Here is a 21,314-nt window from a genome sequence, read left to right as displayed (position 1 = left end):
GTCACTGAGCCACTTTGCAGGGTGACGTATGAACACTGGATGGCACCTAACCACAAAACGAGTGAGTATTTCCACTTTCACAAAGCGGCCAGCGCTGTCTGTCGGTGGACGGGACGAGTGTGGGACGAAGCCCTCACTCCCTCCCTCGCAGGCCTTGGCTCCTTCCACGGGCCCGAGACCCACACTGAGGACGCGGCCGAGGGGCCCTCAGTGCAGCCCGAGGAAGAGCAAGTGCAGGCCGGGGAGCAGGTGCGGGGCTGGATCCCGAGCCGGTGGCAGGAAGGGCCTCACCGAAACGCTCCGTGGGCAGTTAGGTTCATGGCGACAGTGGGGGCGGGACCGTCTGGGGCCCCCGACCCCAGACGCCTGGGGGACACTGGTGTTCAGCGCTAGAGCATCCCTTTGTCGCGCCTGCCCCACACCCCCCACAAGTGCTGCCCACTCTGTTCCTGACCCGCCCGTGTGGCCGGGCTCACGCCGCAGCCCCGACCATCCTCTAAGACTCAGCCCAGGGGCCCTCTCCTGTCCCTCCGGTCACTCCCTCTGCTCTCACGTCACCGCGTGCCCCCTCTCTCTCTGTAGTCGACCCCATGGCACAACAGTCGTCTGTGTGTGAGGTTTGGGGACAGTGTCCCAACCATCCAATCACTGGGGCAGCGCAGGCCACACCCCAGCGGGACTCTGTGGGCACTGCCCTTGGCCCACAAGGCCGAGAACCCTTTAAGCCAGGGCAGTGTCCATCGCCAGTCTGTCACCAGAGCCTGGCCCTCGGGGCCAGAGAAGCCCCTCGAGCAGGCAGGGGGCAAGGAGCTCAAGGAGTGGGCGCTGCCGGAGTCGCCTGGCTGGCCGTCCTCATGCCAGGGGCCCGGCCACTGCCCAGCTCAGGGTTGGGCAGGACAGGCGGACGAGGCAGGACAGGCGGACGAGGCAGAGCGCAAAGGCAAGTGATACTCTGGGCTCCCCCGAGGCCACCATGAAAGCTCCGGGAGGTCTGAGGGGCGGCGCTGCCGTAGGGACCGAGATGCCCCGGCCCCGGCCCGGCGTCTGCGAGGTCAAGGTGCTCTACCCTGGTCGCTCAGGCCAACCCCCGATGCGGCCCAGCACTTTAAACCGGTCCCACGGGTGCTTTTTCACACGGCTGTCGAAGTTCAATCTGTCCCTCTTCGATTGTGAGTTCAGAGAACTTAAGCTTATTTTAAGAATAAATACAACTGATGACTTTCTCTTGGAACACCAAAATTAAAACAGAGACCAGAGGTCTCCCAGCAAAATCACTGCCAGCCTCACTCGGAAGGCGCCGGCTGGGCCGTGGGGACGCAGAGCCAGGTGGCCGGCCAGTCAGAGGGTGACTCCAGAGAGTGCACGAGGGCTGGGGCCTGGAGGTCGCACTGGGGCCCTGCGGACCCCAAGGACAGCCCCGCCAACCTGGCTCCGCTTTATGTCCAGACTGGAGGTCACCCGTGGGGAACGGCGCAGTGACCAGCGCTTTCTTCTCCACGGTGCTGGGTGTCCATGTAGCTCTCTGTGGGTCTGAAACGAAGAACAAGGAAGGCACCCCCGGAAGCACTGGCCCACGCACGGCAGTGAAACCACGTCTGGACCAAAAGCTCAGCAAACCGCTGGGCGCGGGGCGTGAGGGGAGCTCTCTCCTTCTGTCGAAGGGCAGGTTGACTTTTCAGTTACGGAGGAAATTGAGGGAAAGGGTGGTCCTGGTGGGAGAGAAAGCAAAACCGCGGACTTTGCAGTAAAGCACGCATTCCGCCCCGACCGCGTGTCAGCAGGTTCCAGGGGAGCGCACTGGGCACATCCAGAGGAGAGTGATTCTGGGTCACGCTGCAGACACAGAAGTCGGCGGGACACTCCGACTCCATGACGCCCAGACTCTCCGAGAGGCCTGCAGGCGAAGGCCCCGGCTGGCTCTCCCGGCCTTGGCCTGAAGGGCGCACCTCCCCTCTGGAAGTGAGTGCTGGTGACCGATGAAGGGACCCCAAAGGAAGGTCGAGTCGGAGAACTCACAAGGGCCTGGCAAATCGCTTTTCTCTGGAGGAGCTGACGGGGGCGATCACATCCTGTTTACCCAACACATGAGGAAGCAAAGCGATGAACGGTCTTAATTGCCGGTTCTCTGTAAACATCACTCACCTCCTCATATCCTCACAGCTCACTTTTATCGGGTTGTCGAAAGCACTGTATTAGAGCAAAATCCGAACAAACCCTCCCTGTGAAATGACCAGGATGTAACGAATGCCCCCCAAATCAAAGGAGAGCTAATGCTGTTCCATTTGTGCACGTTTTCGTAACGACACGGAGGTTTAAAGTTACGATTCAGTATACGACTCGTGAACATGACCATGTTTTAAAGATCAGCTCAAGTGCATGACTTTAAAATGCACCTTATCACTTAATTTTGTTCACTGTTATATGACTCAAGAGTTGTGGCAAATAAATAAAACTTTTGTAATCTCCATTTTCACCAGTAAATCGTGCGCCAGAGCTGGACACCCAGGCCCTGCGTGGTCTCGGATGCGCCCGGGCGTCCCAGCCGTGTGGGCCCTGTGCAGGCCCAGCTGGGTGACATCTAGTTGTTGCAAATTCACATCAGGAACAAAAACTCTGTGGTGCTGTTTACCACCTGGATCATTGCATTGCTTTTCCTGGATCTGGGATGGACGCAAACTACCGAATATGCCTCAGTTTGGCACCACACCCCCCCACGACCACCGCGGGACACGCCGTCCTTGCTCCCCCGCAACCTCCGTCGCTGAACCGGTTCTCTGTCCTGATGGCCTCGGGGGATGAGGGGCGTGTGGGAAAGGCAACCACAAAACAGGGAAGCACACGGCGTCCGACTTCCCGGAAGGGCAATGGACGGAGCATGAAAAGGTAAAGCTCTGCGGAGAACATGGACGGGAGGGGAGACTGTGGCGGGGTGGCTTCCTGGCGGTGTCCCCGGCCCACCAGCTCCCTTTGGTCCCCCGTCACCGCCCCCCCCGCTCCCACACTGCCCTGCGCGCCCAGAGGCCCCTCCGGAGCCTGCGGGGGTGGTCTAATTACAGTCACTGCGCTGCGGCCGGTAGGCAGCCAATTTGCTCTTGATGAGGAAGGCCTGCTAATGAGCTCCATAATCACTATCATCAGCACAAGCGCCCCAAAGGCCACGCCACCCAGAAATGCTGAGCGGGGAGGGACTGGCCGTGAAGTGGGCGGGCCAGGCCCTTAAATCCCGGGCGGCTCCTCAGCGGCCCGCCCTGTGCATCCTAGCGCGCACCAGCCTCCCCGGTCGCCGCAGTCGGCCTCCGTGTGTCTGTCGGGAAGACCCGCCAGCGCCATGATTGAGGACGAGCTGTCTGCGCTGGTGGTGGACAACGGGTCGGGGGTGTGCAAGGCCGGCTTTGGCGGGGACGACGCCCCCCGGGCTGTGTTCCCCTCCCTGGTGGGGCGTCCCCGGCACCAGGGCGTCATGGTGGGCATGGGCCAGAAGGACTGCTACGTGGGGGATGAGGCGCAGAGCAAGCGTGGCATCCTGACGCTGTACTACCCCATCGAGCACGGCATCGTCACCAACTGGGACGACATGGAGAAGATCTGGCACCACACCTTCTACAACGAGCTCCGTGTGGCGCCCGACGAGCACCCCATCCTCCTCACCGAGGCCCCCCTGAACCCCAAGATCAACCGGGAGAAGATGACTCAGATCATGTTTGAGGCCTTCAACACGCCGGCCATGTACGTGGCCATCCAGGCCGTGCTGTCCCTGTACGCCTCCGGCCGCACCACGGGCATCGTGATGGACTCGGGGGACGGGGTCACCCACACGGTGCCCATCTACGAGGGCTACGCCCTGCCCCACGCCATCCTGCGCCTGGACCTGGCCGGCCGGGACCTGACCGACTACCTAACGAAGATCCTCACGGAGCGCGGCTACAGCTTCACCACCACGGCCGAGCGGGAGATCGTGCGCGACATCAAGGAGAAGCTGTGCTACGTGGCCCTGGACTTCGAGCAGGAGATGGCTGCCGCGGCCACGGCCTCCTCCCTGGAAAGGAGCTACGAGCTGCCCGACGGGCAGGTGATCACCATTGGGAACGAGCGGTTCCGCTGCCCGGAGGCCATCTTCCAGCCCTGCTTCCTGGGCCTGGAGTCCAGGGGGATCCACGAGACGGCCTTCAACTCCATCATGAAGTGTGACGTGGACATCCGCAAGGACCTGTACGCCAACACCGTGCTGTCGGGGGGCAGCACCATGTACCCGGGCATCGCCGACCGCATGCAGAAGGAGATCACATCCCTGGCGCCCGGCAGCATGAAGATCAAGATCATCGCACCCCCCGAGCGCAAGTACTCGGTGTGGATCGGGGGCTCCATCCTGGCCTCGCTGTCCACCTTCCAGCAGATGTGGATCAGCAAGCAGGAGTACGACGAGGCCGGCCCGCCCATCGTCCACCGCAAATGCTTCTGAACGAGCCTGCCTGGCAGTGGGCACGTCTTCCCGGTCCTGGGTCGCCGGCCCACCGCTGCCGATGGGGCCGCGGGCTGCACTCCTCCTCCCCCGTACGCCCCACACTCAGTTCCACCCGGCCCGTGGCCTCCCTCCCAGCCCCCTGCATCCGGGCCTCTGTCACCCTCAGGACAACTCAGTGACAGTAAGTGACAAGGAGGGAAATCACGAGAGACATTCTGTCAGAATGGGGGACTAGAATTTCCAAGCATTAGGAACCGGTTCTTGCTGAACCAAGGTAGCCATAGCAGGCTGTATAACCCGGTAAAGATGTGTATCTACTGAGCAACTCAGTCTTGTTGATTAGCATTTGTCTTATTTGATTTCTTTGTAAAGAGATAAGGCATTATAAGGGTGGATAATGTCTACACACCCGGAAGCACCAGGAAGACAAGACATGGTAAAGCCCACCGGCGAACCTGGCCACCCGAAAAAGCAGTCGGGGCAGATCTCCGACCTTCCCAGCCGTCCCGGCCCAGCGACTCTGTGACTCACTTCCCCACAGCAATGTCCCACCAGGGTGTCTGCGCGGCCGCTGCGTGTTCAGATCGCGGCAGGGCTTGCTGGCCGGACACAGGGGCCGGTGTCCGACTTACTGGGCCCCTCCCTGCGGGCACAGCGGCACAGGTGGGTAGACGATGCCTGGCCTCCACACCAGATACCGCGACATCCGGTCAAGGTCGCTGCTCACAAGAGGGATTTCATTTCAGTGTCTCGGCGTGACAGCACGGGGCTTGAATGTCTGCGGGCCATGATCTGGGGTTTTTCTCTTACCAGGAATTTCACGGAGGGGAAATGCAGTTGCCCCATGTCTATAAATTATACATTCTACTTCCAGTGTAGTAACTGCAGTTTTATTCACAGAATGTTTTAGAATAATCGTGCCTTTTTTGTCCAGTAGCTAAATTTCTTTAGGCAGAATCTCTCTAAGATACATCTTAGAAAAGATTGCTGTGCCTTCCCTTAACGTCCAACAATGTCTAATGAATCCAAGGGCCATTTTGAACCACTTTTTAAACAATTGTGCATTTATTTTAATATGTGCTGGGGTTCCTGATTACCTGGAAATTGGAGTCATTTGTATTTTTCAGGATTCCTCCCCAAAAGTTGAAATATTTGGTGGAGCAGGTTGCTTATTAAGACATTATTAGATTCTTAAGAAGGAGAAATTTCTTCTTTTCCTTTTAGTTGGGAAACTTGTATTTAAAGCCTTACATTGGAGCTTTTCAGCATGTTTTGCATCTTTTCAAAGAATTTGACTTCTCTTACTTCCCTTTATCTGACAATACAATTTTTAAAATGAATTCAACCAAAATTAACCTCCAAAGGCACTGTATTTTATAAGACTTGGAGTTTCCTCCTCATTTAACTAATTTTAAGTAATTAAAATTGCTTTGTACTTGCATTTCTTATTATTGCCCCCCCCCAATTCTCCCCAAAGAAATGTAAGATGAGCCAGAGAGGGTCACTTTTTACATGTGTGTGTCACCGTTGTGTACCTGCTTCATGTGACCATGTAAAGGTTAGCAGGCAAGTTTTTTAGAAAAGAAAGTTCACGAGTCAATAAAGGGGATGAACTCCTTCTCAGGTTGATTTAAAAGCTGGACTTCACTGGATGAACCGGTCTCAGGTGGTCACTAGGCAGCGACGGTGGCGGCACTAATAACAGCGTCCCGGCTTTACACGCTGCCCCAGTTTCTGTTTGCGGCGTGGTTCTCACCAACACTCTGACCCGCATCCGCCAGGACAGGGGCCAACACACCTCCCCGCCCGCAGAAAACTTACGGGACAGGTACAGCGGACGTCCAAGACGGGACTGTGGAGCCCTGGCTCCTTAGAAGAGAAACACGCATCCCATAATGCAAAAGGGAGTCAGAAGTACAAGTAGGTAGTCACAGAATAGCCAGGGGATGTAAAGGACAGTGTAGGAAATACCGTAGCCAAAGAACCTGTAGGCATGGCCCAGGGTTCAGGAACAGTGGGACAGGAACAGTGGTGGGGACTGCCTGAGGGAGTGGGGGGCTGGGTGGAGGGGGCAAAGGGGTGAAAGTGGGACGCCAGTTGTAGCATAACCAATAAAATGTAATTAAATAAATACATGAAAGACTACCTCGCTTTCAAATGAAGAGAAATGTGAACCTGGGGTCTCTGGATGCCCTCCTGTTCATCAGCATAAACTGATGGACAAATTTAACATGGAATCGGCGCTGTCTGTTTAGATTATGTGATCAGCCTGTCACTCACCAGCGGTGCACCAGCCTGGCTCAACCACCACATTGCCTGGAGAGCGTCACAGAGATGTGGATGTTCTGGCCCTGGGCACAGAAACGCTGGCTCAATCGGTCCAGGCTGAGGACTGAGAATCCGAGTGTGCGGGCAGCTCAAACCCAGAGCCTCAAACCCACGGCAGACCCCACAGGCAGGGCAGGCCTGTGAGCTTGGGCCTGTGGGACGGGGTGGCAGGACGTGGCTGTCGCAGGTGGTGTTGACACTGGTGTACGTGATTCTGCTCTCCCTCCACAACCCACCTGAACAGGGAGCTAGGGCTGGGGCTGCCCCCCAGCCCCCCACGGTTCTCTCCTCGTCACAGGTAACAGGGTCCAAAACCAGCCCCTCCAGGCGTCTTCCTGAAGAGGCGTGCATTTCAGTAACAAGGTCTAGCCATGCAGGAGCCTGGCAGTCCCAATTCTGTACTAGAAAAGGGCCTGGAAACAAGCACTGCCACTCCCAGATACTCAGAGACTAACCCTCTGGGGTGACAAGGGCCTTGGCACACTTACCTACTTATTTTGCAGCTGCCACTTCAACACCCGGTGTGGACATTTCCTAGGGAAGGGCTCCAGGACCCTGGGAGTTGTCAGGATGGTAGTGGGGAACCATGTGCCATGGAAAGGCAGGAGCTGGGGGTGGCTGTCAGACTAAACACAGTCCCAGGTGTGGGGATGACTCAGCTGGGACAGGTGAAGCCGGGAGGATCAGAGGGCGGTGCGCAGAGTGGGCGGAGTCACTGAGTTCAGTCCTGAGGTCCCTGAGCTGTGCTGAACACAGCCACGCGTCTTAGATGGCCCAGCGAGGTCGTGACCCTGTTTGTCCGGGTTGGCAGGCTGTTGAAGCCTTGCTTCAAATGTTTCCATGGGACCTCGCCAGAAACCGGAAAGTACGTAACCTCCATGGCTCAGTTCTCCGGTTGCCGTCCCGCCCCCTTTCCAAGGACAGTCAGAAGCCCTTCCTCTGTGCGCCGTCGGGAACATGTGCATGTGCACTGCGTCACACCTAGGCCAGGTGTCTGTGCTCCCCCACACTCGCCCCTCAACCAGCTCCTGGCGGACAGAGGCAGGGACAGTGCACACTCACCCCTCAGCCTTCCGGGGGTTCCCCAGGGCTGGACACACAGCATGCACTGTCCGAATGAGCAACCAGCAGATTCGTGATTCCAGCGTGCACCCAGGACAGACGCCACGGCCCAGCACCAGTCATTTCTGACTCTGCTCCCAGCTCCCCGGGTGCTGGCGTCGGCCACCCTTGTCTTTCCTCTGAGGCGCATACTCTGTTTNTGCGCCGTCGGGAACATGTGCATGTGCACTGCATCACACCTAGGCCAGGTGTCTGTGCTCCCCCACGCTCGCCCCTCAACCAGCTCCTGGCGGACAGAGGCAGGGACAGTGCACACTCACCCTTCAGCCTTCCAGGGTTTCCCCAGGGCTGGACACACAGCATGCACTGTCCGAATGAGCAACCAGCAGATTCGTGATTCCAGCGTGCACCCAGGACAGACGCCACGGCCCAGCACCAGTCATTTCTGACTCTGCTCCCAGCTCCCCGGGTGCTGGCGTCGGCCACCCTTGTCTTTCCTCTGAGGCGCATACTCTGTTTTTCCTGTCTTCTTCTTCTCTTCCCTTTCCCAGCCACTGCTCCCATCCTTCTCAACATGCAGAGCTGCTAAAATGGGAAAATGGCAAAAAGGTCCCCGTTCTTCTGACTGGTCAAAGGATCAATCAACCCCATCTTTGGAGTGTGTGCTAGCTATGTGGCCATGGTAGTGTGTGTGTGTGTGTGTGTGTGTGTGTGTGTGTGTGTGTGAGAGAGAGAGATGGGGGAGAAGAAGACAAAGAGGAGGAGGGCTAAGAGGAAGGAAAAGGCAGGGAGAGGAGAGAGAGCAAGAACAAGAGTCTTTCACTGAGGACAATAGTACGCTCAAGTCCCCTAATCCATCTGCATTCTCACTGGTATTTTTTTTCCTAAGCTCCAAATTGCTCTAGAGTTGAGTTTCAGGCATCGAACTCCCTAAGAACTCAGACATAATAATATATTGAAAGTGTGTTTTTCTGGTAACTATTCATAGCTGCCTTCCAGAATTTACAAAAGGTTCCTTCCAAAAAACGTTTGAAGTGAAGGACTAAGCATGTGGTTTGCTCGATACTGCTTCCAGATGTTGATAAATATGGCTGGGCTGCCTTTAGGGACCTACACATACCTACCAGCAGAGAGACTGCTCATTAAAATTAATTAATACTTTAAGACGTGCTTTCTAACTATGAAAGGAACCGTCTGGACTATAAATGTCATTGTTTCACGAGCACCATAAGCAACAGAGAACGCAGAGCTTCCCGGAGCTGCCCGCGCCTTTTTTCATCTCAGTCCAAATCTGCCGTCCCAACCGCCGCGTCATCCCAGGCTCAGGGAGACCGCGTCCGCAGAGGCCCCAGTGCCATGTGGTGTGAGACACTGTGTCTAGACCACACCCTGACACCACGGAAACATGGAAAATCCTACTCAACTGGCTGTTCGACAGCGTGTAAGGCAAGTCACGGGCCGGCTGTTGTCTCTGGACTTGGAAGCGAGGCGTCGGCGCCCACGCACAGACCCCATGGTGCCTCGTGCACAGGAGGAGCAGACAGGGGGGCCCCTCGTGGGTGGCCTGCACCAAGAGGAGACTTTCCCGGCTGTGTCCTGGGGCGGGGCGAGCAGAGAGAGCCAGACACCAAAGGGCGTTTCAACTGCACGGCTGCTGCGTGCTCCTGCGAGCATGTTCCAGACCCAAACACCGCCCCCTCTTCTTTTAACTGAGAGATTAAATTGCTCTCCCCCAATTGATAACGGAGCAGGGGAAGCTGGTCTCCGAAGAAGATGAAGCCGGGCACACGGGCAGGGATGCGGCTGCTTCGAGGGCCACCACAGGGTTCGGGGCCCGTCCACGGAAGGTTTCTGCAGAAAGGGGGCTTTTCTAAATCCTCGGTTGCCAGAGTAATTTCAGAGCTTCTCGTATGTGGAATCTGCAGTTGCTGGGTGATGAGTGGGTGAAACGCCAGAAGAAATAGAGGACATGTCCTGTTGAATGTAAAAATGCATTAATTCAATGATGAGAATCAAAACATCACATTCTTGGCTAACCAGCCCGCTTTCTCAGGGTGGAAGCAATTACCTCCAGCAAAATGAGCACAAAATGTATAATTTTTAAATTTTGATGAACTCGGGGACACACGCCTTGGCACAGAGGATATCCAACAAAAAGGAGATAGTAGAATGACTAAAGGAATATTCTCCCCCTTTCCCTGGTCTCAGCACTACTCTACTAATGCTGGACTCCAGGTGAACCACTTAGTGATTTGACCAACCAGCCAAAATTACAAGTAATGAACGATAAAGTTGCCCGCTCTCGGGGGTGGGGTGAAGCAGGAATCGGCAAAGCTCCGGCCGCCAGGGTGTTGGGGAGAGGAGCAGTGCGGACTGTGCCCGACGTCTTCCACCGTCTCAGGTTCGAGGGGGCGTGACGTCCGTCCCCGTCACAGGGCTGAGAGCTGCGGTCTGAGGCTGGCCCCACAGAGACGGTTTTCCTCTCTCCTGGGGGCTTCTGACCAGGCAGCCACCTGTTCTCTGAGGCCACGGAGGGGCCACGGAGGCGCCACGTCCTGAGCTGCCCACAGCACTGCACCCGAACTCCAGGGAGCTGCCCCACGGTTTCCACCCCGTGCCACGACTTGGCCTCACAGCAGGTCTCTCTGCTTCCTCAAAATGTGAGTTTGCATGGTTGTTTGTTTGCTGAGATTCTAAGATGCTCCTCGAAGTGCCACGCTGGCCAGATGAAGGGTCAGAGCCCATTCGTGCCCACCTGCCCTGGGGAGGAGCCACCAGAAGCCAGATGCACTGTCAACTCACCTCTTCCTCAGCGGCTGGTCCAGCCCAGGACAAGGATCTGGGTCTGGGTGGATCGAGAGGACGTGCATACTGACTCGGAACTGAGGGACCCCGCGTGTCCCTGTCTGAGGTTTCTAAAACATGCTACAGTGGGATTATTCAGGTCACGTAGCAAATGCAGCAAGTAGAGAGAGCCGTCCAAGTCCAGGAACAGAGACTGAATCGTGTCTGCACTTAAAGATTGAAATGGTGACCTCAATCTGGTTGGGCCGCCTTCATTAAAGACTCGAGAGTCGTGTATGTATGTGGTGTCCACCCATTTTATATCATTTCCTTGGAACTCAATTTTCTTTTCAATTTGAAATGCTCGATCTGTTTTGTCATTTAAATTCAAGCCTAAGGACAAGTTGGATTATGTCTCAGTTTTATTAGATTTGGATTTTTAACAATGGGCAGCCCCATTAGGCTTTGTAGAAAGATTCTGCCTAAGAATGCTTCTTTACATCCCTTTTCTTAATTTCTGAAATAAATAAGGCTAACCGTTGTANGACTCGAGAGTCGTGTATGTATGTGGTGTCCACCTATTTTATATCATTTCCTTGGAACTCAATTTTCTTTTCAATTTGAAATGCTCAATCTGTTTTGTCATTTAAATTCAAGCCTAAGGACGAGTTGGATTATGTCTCAGTTTTATTAGATTTGGATTTTTAACAATGGGCAGCCCCATTAGGCTTTGTAGAAAGATTCTGCCTAAGAATGCTTCTTTACATCCCTTTTCTTAATTTCTGAAATAAATAAGGCTAACCGTTGTAGTTCATTATATTCGTTTTGACCATGTATAACGGGTCACTGATAAAAGAATTAAACAAAAAGTATTGGAGATACTGCAAGTTTCCCTGGGAAGAGCGTGCATCGTGGGGTGTCTGTGCCTTTAAGTCTTACTAGAATCGTCGGCACTGACACCCCCTGCAACGACCTGCTGTTTCACCCCCTTCGAAGGCATGTGTCTCCTTCCCAAAGCTCTAAGCCTTAATATCGCTGGGGCTGGAAATAAAAATTTCAAATGTCACGACTTTCTCACTTATTTTCAAAGAGAACAGACTTCACCGATGTGAGTGCTTGGTGCATTGGGGTTCCGAGCAAACGTTCGCTCTCACTGAAATTCGCTCCTTCTGCCTGGTGAGCCCCCCCGAGAAGCCCCCGGGCCTCCTGCCTCGTTGCCACCCTGCGGGGGGGCCTCCCTGCAGACCCAGGAGAGCACCCCGCTAGCCACTGCCCTACGGGGAGTCCGTCAGTGGTGCCTGGACTCCGGCCACTGTGTGTGTCCTTCTCAAGGCCAAGGCCACGGGCTCCAGGTTTCCTGGAGGGACAGAACTAGGGTGGGAAAGGGCCTGTGGTCAGTCTGCTCTGCCATTCCGCTCACGCAAAACCTTCTGATTCCTCCCTCTATGTGACAGAATTTCTAGAACCTCAGCTTCATTGGACCGGGCCACCCCTCCGTCCAGGTGCCCAGCTACGGCCGCAGCCTGCAGCCAGACGCTGTCCCAGCATGCCGTGGACCGAGCGCTCTCAAGTTCAGGCCACGCCCACGAAGGAACCCCCTACGCCTGGCGACGCCCGGGGTGCAGTGCTGCTGAGCCCTCTCTGCTGGAGCACTCGCTTCACCAGATCTCCGCACGACGGGCAGGGCTCCCCTCGTGGGCAGGTCTCCCCGGGCTCGGCCGGAAGAGCTGAGCGGAGCCCCACAGCTCCTCTTCTGCGTGTGAGCCCTCTCCTCTAGAGTCTGACCTGGGAAGTGAGTGCCCGGGCATGTCAGGACCTGACTCTGGGTCTAGAAACCACAGAGGCGACCGTGGTTGGTGGTGAGGAGAGCAGGTGTGCTGGCCATCATGTCCAGGCTGTCCTGCTGGTGCCGTGGCAGACTGGCCCCCGAGGACCACAGGACCGGGCCTCCCTGGACCCCCGCCTCTTTCAGGTTGAGACCAGTGCGAGGCAGGGCCTTGGGGGGCACGGGGACAAAGAGCCCAAGTCTGCACTTCCCCGCCTCCTTCTTTGGCCAGGGGCCTGGCTGGGACTGGGTCTGTGCCCTGTGGCCACATCGGGCAGCCCTCCTCCTGACAGCCCTTGCTGGACTCCGGTCTCCACTGCCCTCCCCTGCTCTTTGGGCCCTGAGGGAGACAAGGGCCTCCTGCTGTTGTCAGCACCGGGTCTCCACTGCTGCTAGACTTCCACAGGTGCTCTTCATTTAACTTCCCTTCGATGAAAACCTTTCAGGCACTCCCCGTGTTACCTACGAGGCCCCCACCTGATAAAATCAGCTTTTCCTTTTCAGGTGCCTCCAACCCGGTAAGGCCCCTCCATTTGCCACCAAACCACAGGCCGCATCCCATGAGGGAAAGAGGTCGCTGTGGCTACCAGAGGGGTGGGGGTGGACGGGTAGGGTCTCCCAGGTCTCAGATGCCTCCAAACGACTCCACCCTGCAATTCTTGGGGATCCTTCTTTCCCAGCATTGCTTGGTATTTAACACGAATGTCCTGGTGGATTCGTGAGGTCAATCCGGGAAGTTCGTTTTTCAGGTACATCGGCCTCATGTCTCCAATAAGAGACTCTGTTAGCTCGGTCTGTGCTCCGAGACCCGTCCAGGGACTTGAGTTTGCCATTTGCTCTTTTCAACTGGCCGGAGCCGAGGGGAGAGGCCACCCCTTCTTCCAGCCCAGGGAGCCCTGGCTGCCCCAGCCCTGCCCCCGAACGAGCTCTTCATTGGAAGGGACCCCAGGAGGTGTTTGATGAGCTGTTTCCCTGCGGTTCGTTATGACAATTTCCTGGACACTCGTGGGAGTTTTTCTGCCTTCGGCCTGAATGGGGCCAGATGTCCGTTTCCAGATTTGCCCGTTCCCTTCAGGGCCTCTCACTTGCCATTCCACTTGCTGGCCTCAAACTGTCTCAGTCAGCAGAGTTGATTTCAGGCAACAGAAATGGCCGCTGGAGAGCCGAAGCCAGAAGGGAATTGGGGGTGATGAGTAGCTCACAGATTCCATTCTCAGAAAACAGACGGAAAATGAGAGTCTAAGAAACTTAGCTAAAGTTGCGCCAAAGCCATCGTCCACCCGACCACGGACCACGTCACACGCGTCGATGGCTCTCCCGTGTCACCGAGGCTCTTAAAAAACCTCTCAACGGTTCATGCCAATCTGGGTCACTTTCCCAGGTCCCAAGGGTCAACTCCCAGAAGTGCGCATCTGCTGGGCTGCGCCCCAACTGCCGAGTGAGGGGGAGCCGGGTCTGCCCCCCCTCCACACCCAGAGAAGGGCCTCCTGGGGAACAGACGGGGGGCGGGGGGGGCCCTCGGTTGCTGGTCGGTTAGAAATCAAGATCAGAAACAAGTGAAGCCGCCGCGTCCCCCGTCCTCACCCGCTTCTGCGCCTGGTAGGAAGGACAGAGGAAAGAGCCCCCGACGCCCACAGCCATCCAACTACAGTTGCCATGAAATCCGCTCCCTGAGCAAAACGTGTTTTAATCAATCGACTCTTTTGAACCCCTGCGTGTCTTCCAGCCAATGGACCGCAGCCTGCTTTTCCTCGCCGTGCGCCCGCCAGACAGTCCCCCTCTGTCCACGCAGTGCCCTGGTCAGATGCCCCTGCCCCCCAGCATCGCCTCCTCCCTGCCATGGCCCCCCCAGCCCACAGCTGGCCCCAGCTCGGGAGCGAGCCCACACCCTTCACCTCCCGCGCCGTCTCCCCTCCTCTCCTTCCAGCCCACAGGTCCTGCTCGCATCTCGAAGCAGGACGATGCTGTGTGAGAGCCAGACACACCCACGGTGGACCCCGGCGGTGCCCGTCCCTGCTGGGTGACATTTCACACACCTCGGCCTCTTGGAGCCGGCGCGGCCTCACTCACCTCACGCACGGTGGGTTTCCTGACACTACTACAAATGTGAGTGCCTAGAATGCGCCCAACCATGGGGGACGGCCTCTTTCCAATCTTCCCTTCCTCGCCTCTGCCCCTCACCCACCAGTAACCTTTGTTCAGACCCGCCTGTGACCTCCACAAAAACGCACCACCTACCAGAGAGAGTGGGCGGCTCCCCGCAGGGAGGCATGGTCACCAAGGCTCCCGCCCCCGTGCAGTGGCAGCTGGACCTTCCTCCTCTCACTTACGAGGACACTCTGTCTCCGACCGGCGTGTTTATGCTCCACGTCTGTCCATGTTCGTGCAACACTGCTGCTTCCCTCTCCTGTTTGTTGATTCTCCAAAATGCATCTGGCTGCAGCGGCCCTCACACGGGCCCAGGGGGCGGGCACAGACCCCTTTGGCTTGGTGGGCTCAGTGCCTGGGGCGGGGCCACGAGGGGAAGAGGCTGTCGGACGGCGGTGGACTTCAAGGAGCCTTCACTTTAATACTTTCTAGGGCTCCCTCTTCACAACAAACTCCTAGCGGGTCTCCGCGAGGTGGGACGTGAGTCCCCCCCATATCCAAACCAGGAAACCAGGCACAGTGGGGGGCACCCTGTCCTGTAGCTGGAGGGCCCGCCTGTGGGTGGGGAAAGCAAGGGGACACACGACGCAGAAAAACGCCAAAAACGCCTGGACTCTCACTGGGGCCGGGCCTCTTCCACCCTTTGTGAGTATGGACAAGTGCCCCCCCCACTCTGAGCCTCGGGTACCATCTTTGAGATTATATAACACTACCCACTCTTGGTAGGGACGTGCTTAGGGCTGAAGGGAGCAACAAAAACACCTGGAACAGTTCTTGCTAAACAGCAGGCTCGCAACAAACACGAGTTCTTGTTTGTCCTTCCTTCTTGACCTTGGGAGAGACTGTAGAGGCCAAAGCCGTGTTACTCGGGAGAAAGGAGCTGCACACTGGAAGACGGTCCCATTTGGTTGGGAGCCCCCCGTGCCTGTGGCCACACAGAGGCCGTGACGTGAGGACCCTGGCTCTGGCAGCTGGACCCAGAACTGCTGCTCCTGGTCCCGGGCTGTGGCCACCACTCATGATTTCCCCAGAGCCCTTTCTTTCCTCTTGTCTGGACCCTCGACCAGAGACAACTGTAGGCAGACAGCGAGCCCCAGCAGCAAACCTCAGGAACTGTGCTGCCCAAAAAAGAGAGGCCCGCAGGCATGGCCCCCTCCTGGGGCGCCCCCTCCCATCATCTGCTCCTGTGACCTTTGCGCAGTGAGACCTGTGAGCCTCGCACCAGCTCAGCCCAGGCTGGGTGGAGGCTTCTGCAACCAGCTCCTGTCCCTCAGACCAACAAGCAATGGTTCGTCTCTGCATGAGGGACTCTCAAGACCACGAACTCGGCCTCTGAAGGGTTGGCATCCCGAGGCACAGCGCACCCCAGGGCTCTGCACACAGCCCAGGGCATCCAATGTTGCGTGGCCAACCCGCACCTGAGACGAGAAGCCAGCGACACGCAGCACCCCAGCTGCTTCCGTAGAAGCTGATCGTCCTCTGCCTCTCTCCAGCGAGCGGGCGCCAAGAACAAAAGACAAGGAGGGGTCAGAAGCGTGACCCCCTGGGGACAAGCACCTGAGCCCCCGTTGGGTGCTTCCAAGACCTGTGTCCTCAGCCCAAAACCTGATGCTGGTTTTCCCAGGCAGGGTCAGTGAAGCCTGGAAACAGAGGGGTGTCCGGCTCCGCAAACAGGTCTCGGCTGCAGGGACGCTGCCTTCCTCGGAAAACACAGCAAAAACAGCACCTGGCTCATCGGGAAGCCAGCCGGCACTCAAGCCACAAGTGGGGGGGGCTGCACTCGGCTGCCCAAGAGACCCCCCCACCCGGCGCTCACTCCGAGTCTTGTTGATCTGACCAGGGGTGAGGGTCACCCTCCCTTCGTCCGTGGCGCCCTGCAACGGTTCCAAGGAAAATAAGGTAAAAATGCAGCACAATGCAGGCTGTTTTTCTTCGGCCCTTCTGTGAAAAATAAATAACGTGGTATCGCCAGCGGAACGAGTGTCTCCAGCGATCTTGGTTACTTTGGACCGTGGGCTGCAGTCTTTCCATCCCTCAGGAAGGCCTGTGAGACTGTGGAATCGCCCGGCACGCCGTGACCGGGCCACATCCGGGACCCTGACCCACGGGCACTGGCTGGCTTCTTGGCTTCCTCCAAATGCTGAGGCCACCGCTCCCCCTCCCCGTCGTCGTCGTTCCCTGAGTGGATCGCCCCCGACTGCCTCACACCGGTCCGCCGCTCCCAGACTCCGCCGCTGACACGTTCGGACACCTCTGACCACTTCCTTCGGCCACACTCACAAACCGAATGAACCCAGGCCCCTCCTCCGCGTCCAAGGCCCAGGAAAGAGCGATGCCCTCCAACGGGCCCCCCAGGCCAGCCCGCTGCCTTCGCCACGTTCAAGGCCACCCCACCTCTCTCCCACCCCACTTCTTCTCCTCACTCCAGTCTGACCCCCACCAGGTGGGTGTGGATCTTTGGAGCAGCCCCGAATGGGGGGCTGGACTGTGCAGAGCCCTTCCTGGGGCCGCCCCCCACTGAGCTGCCGTCCGGACCCCTCAGCAGCCATCGAGACCCCGCACACCGACGCCCCGCACACCGACCCGTGCGGTGCCTGAGTCGAGCACACAGGAATCGGCCCGCATACTCCCCCAGTGTGCCAGTCACACGCCTTCCCCTCCACGGTCACGCTCGCGCTTCACCGTGACTCTGAGGAAGCGACGGTCTTCCTTTGTCACAGGAGAAAACCATGAGACCCGAAGCTCTGGCCACTTGCCCACGATGCCAACAGATGGAGGGGCCAGGACGGATCAGTCAAGCAAGAGCCACTCCGCCCGCAGAGCACCCAGCCAGGCATCCAGGGCACAGCTGCCCTCGGGCTGGGCGTCGGGACCCTCAGAGCCGGCAGGACCCCTGGGAGAGCGGAGCCGGGCCGGAGGCCGTGCCTCCTCGGAGAACCTGGACATGCCCGTCTCAGCCCAGCCAGGAGCCCCTGCTGGGCATGGGGGGCCGTGAGCGGGGAACCCCCCCTCTTTGCAGAGACCGGCCCCAGGTCCTGCCGACTGACCACGCGGCCAGAAAGGGCCCGAAACCCAGCAAGCGGAGGGAGGGAGGCAGAGAGATGGAGAGAAAACTGGGGCTTTTGTAAGTTTAAAATCATGGGCTCTAAAGATTAAATAAAAAAAGGCAAGTTCATTTCTGTAGATCTTGCATATGTTAAGGCTTTTAATTATACAATACGTTAAAATCCTATTCATAACAAAATAGACGATATCATTTCCAGTTCAAAGGACATGTGCACTCAAAGTCTGGGGGTCTCCGCATTGTTCTCCAAAGAGGTCACGTCCGCTGCTCTTCTGCCAGGCAGGCGTGTGACCCTGTTAACACGGACTGTGGCCAATATTCTTAATAAAGGTGATAAGCTGAAATTTGGAAAATAAATAAAATAAAAATTTTAAAGCTGGCTCTGGAAGACCCACTCCCCAGCAGTGCTCGTGGGGGGCCTGGTCCTTCTGGTTGAGGCCCCCCCAAAATCCCGCTCTCTATTCAGGCCAAACGCTGTTTTCCATGTTCCCTGAACTAGAACAGTCAAAGACGATAAATGTATTCGGAATAACACGCTTTCTCTGGAGTCCGCAAGCTTCCCCCAAACCAAGCTCAGTGTGCTGAGGCCTGAGGAGCCCTTGGTAGGAACTCCACGGTCTGACCTTCTCCAGGAAAGCCACCCCCAAGCGTGACTGGGGCTCTGCCCATGCAGCCACCAGGCCAGGACTCTGCCCCTAAGGGTCTGAGGGAAGAGGGGAGGAAAGGGCTTCACGGGCTCGGGGAGCAGAAGTGTCCCCAGGTCTCCGTCACCACAAGCCTGTCTGCAAAGGCGCAGAGCAGCCCAGGCCAGCTGTGCACTAGGTAGGGCCTCCAGGCTGCGATGCACAGGTCTCGGCACAGCCGGCGCCCAGCCGCAGGGTCTCACAGGCTGTGTCGTACTGAACACCCCTCACCCCGCCTCATGGCCCGTCTGCCGAGCCCGGAGTCCAGACTGCACCTTCCAGGGGAGCCCGGCTCACTGCCCTGCACCCAGGACCGGGAGGGCGGGTGGCAGGCTGTGGGTGCTCGGGGACCAGCGCTGGCTGAGTGGTGAGGGAGGCGCTCAGCACGCCCGCCTCCTGCCCCACCTCCGTTCTGTTTATCAGGGCTCAGGTTCACACCGGCACACATGGGGGTTGGGAGGAGCTTCAATGGGGGGCTCCCGTTGCTAAAACGCCCCTCCCTCTAACCAGGGGCATCCAACCTGCAGCCTGCAGGCGGCACAGGACCTGGGACGGCTGTGAATGCGGCCCAGCACAAAACCGTAAATTCACTCGAAACATGGTAAGATTTGTGTGTGATCATGTGTCGCAATGTGTTTCATGTGTGGCCCAAGACGACTCTCCTTCTCCGTGAGTGGCCCAGACACGCCCCAAGGCTGGACACCCCCACTCTAAATGCTTCGGGGGCTACCGACCCCCCCAGGACGGGCCAACGGGAAGCGAGCAGGAAAAGGGTCACGAGGGAAAGGCTGCGCGGGAAAGGAAGGGGCGGACGCAACACGGGGGCCAGACGGCGACTTGGAAGAATGGTTTATCCCAAAAACAGAAAAGGAAAAACTGAGGAGCAGTTGCTTCCCAACAAAACTAATACAGAATCCTGACTTTTACGAAGTAAAAGAGGGAGGGATTAAACATAAGAGTAAGTCATAAAAAGAAGCCTGCAGAGTCAGAGAGAGGCCGCTGTAGCCGAATCTGAATCAATCTTTCAAAAAGCAGAATTGAGAACACAGAAAAGTCAAATCGCATGTAGATGATATACGCAAGAATTTCACTCGAAGGCAGAGGAAAACGACGGAAAAAAACCTGCAGGACAAAGCACCCCGACTCGTGGACAGCTTTCTCTCAGGAAAGACCAGAACAAGTCGACCGGGCGGAATATCGTGACCAGGATGTCAGAGAAGAAACGCTCTGGGAACCGCATTAGGAAGGCTTCGCCCAAAACGGCGTGGAGGGAAGAGGCGTCCAAGGCTCTGAGAAGAGCCGTGTGCCTGCTGCCTCGTTCCACCAGGACCTTGTCTGGGAGCCGCCGCTCTGCTGGGGGGTGGAGGAACGTGAGCGACCACGTGCAGAGGCCACGTGCAGGGGCCACGTGCAGGTGTTCGGCTGAAGATCCTACTGATGTCCCAGCCACAGGCAGCCACAAATGCCAGACATGTCACAGGGCTTCAGGTGATCCCAGCCCCCGCCAGCAAGTCCCCTCCAGGCTTCCAATGCCTCCCAACAACCACACGTGGGGCCAGAGGGCAAGTTCAAGCGCAGACTCCCTGTGGGTGGCTGCTGGGAGCTGCTCTGTTTGGGGGCTGATTACACAACAGAGAACTTCAACCACTTAGAAACCTCCCGACCGAAAGGGCGCAGCCAGACTGGTGCACAGAGGCCCTTGCAATGTGGGGGAGGGGCAGGGGTTCACCTGGGGACCCACATTCATGTCCCTCCCCCACATCGTCATGGAGAAGCTGCCACCGAGAACCGTGGACCTTCAGGATGTCCCCCCAAAATGCCCGCACGGGGGTCTGGAAGACTCCCAGGCAGGAGGGGCTTCTGAGGCTCATACACACACACCACAGCCGAGTCACCCCGTGACTAACAAAGACGCCATCCAGTAACTACAGCTCGACTCCACTTCTTCCCAACAGACCTGGGGGCCACACAGCCGGGACAAACAGGAGGGCTGTCTGCTGTGTTTGTAAACCGGCCTTGAACTGGCTGCGACAGCTGCCCCGGGTGTTGGAGGAGGGGATGGGCACCCCAGGGGCCCAGTGCTCTTAGTGACCGATGGCTCCCCAAGTCCTATTCCCCATTTCCTGCAGACACAGGAAATGTGTTTCCCTGCCGCTCCTTGACCCCCACTTCTCCTCAGTCCCTACAGACGTCCCCTCAGCTGCCCCCAGACTGGAGCACTAGCTTTTTCTTCCCAAAGGTGTCAGCATAGCTTTTCAGCCTCTGCTGAATGCCTGGCTCCCCCACCCCACCCCCCACACACCCTGGTGCTGTCCGCCCAGAATCCCACCAGGCCCTCTTCCCTCGTCCCCCCCACCCAGGGGTTTCCAGCTGCCCCAGCGGCGCTGGTACACAAGCCCCTGGCCCACTCCTGTCCTCTGAGGAGGGCCACGGGGTTAGCTAGGGACACCCAGAGCCTGGGGCACTGACAGGAACGTGGCAAATCCTTCGAAGGCCAGCTAGGGTCCTGACAGAGGCCTGGGGACTCCTGTGTGGATGCGTCACGTGCTCGAGAGAAAGAGAGGGACTGGGGCTAACCAGGAACGGTGCTTTCTAGGTGCCGGGACGAGGCTGAGCCTTTACACACGTCGCTGCTTTTAGCCCTGACACGCGGCTGGTGAGGGCGTTTCAGACCCGCAGCCAGTGGTCTTCCACCCATATTCGCCCCTAGGCCCCGAAAGCCCGATGGGGAACCCCAGCTGCAGGGAAGGCTGGGAGGAGGAGATTGGCAGACCCGCAGGCAGGACGTGGTGAGGACACGAGGGCCTGTCCAGGTTCTGTCGCCAGGAGCCTGCGTGCCCCAAGGCCAGAAGTGTCCGCTCTCTGGGTCTCTGCCGTCCCAGGGTTGTTGCACAAGGAGTCCTATTAGGTTCCAACACTGAGAAACCGGGGACTGAGGGCCCGACTCCCCACCAGGGA

General features: G+C 57.6%; 1 protein-coding gene across 1 annotated transcript; it reads left to right on the top strand.

Moving 5' to 3' along the window:
- Positions 1–3,328: 3,328 nt before the first annotated feature.
- Positions 3,329–4,459, top strand: ACTBL2 (actin beta like 2). Its single transcript, XM_037038506.1, has one exon. The coding sequence runs from the start codon at positions 3,329–3,331 to the stop codon at positions 4,457–4,459; it is 1,131 nt and encodes a 376-aa protein (XP_036894401.1).
- The last annotated feature ends 16,855 nt before the right edge of the window (positions 4,460–21,314 follow it).

This window comes from Sturnira hondurensis, unplaced genomic scaffold (genome assembly GCF_014824575.4).
Source record: "Sturnira hondurensis isolate 20B ecotype Veracruz unplaced genomic scaffold, ASM1482457v3 Scaffold0024400, whole genome shotgun sequence".
In the NCBI taxonomy this organism is placed as follows: Eukaryota; Metazoa; Chordata; class Mammalia; order Chiroptera; family Phyllostomidae; genus Sturnira; species Sturnira hondurensis.
This window is presented reverse-complemented; position numbering and strand designations above follow the sequence as displayed.

Bases quoted from the DNA above. Each gene is read 5' to 3' on its own strand.
- ACTBL2 (XM_037038506.1), top strand. From the start codon at position 3,329: ATGATTGAGGACGAGCTGTCTGCGCTGGTGGTGGACAACGGGTCGGGG.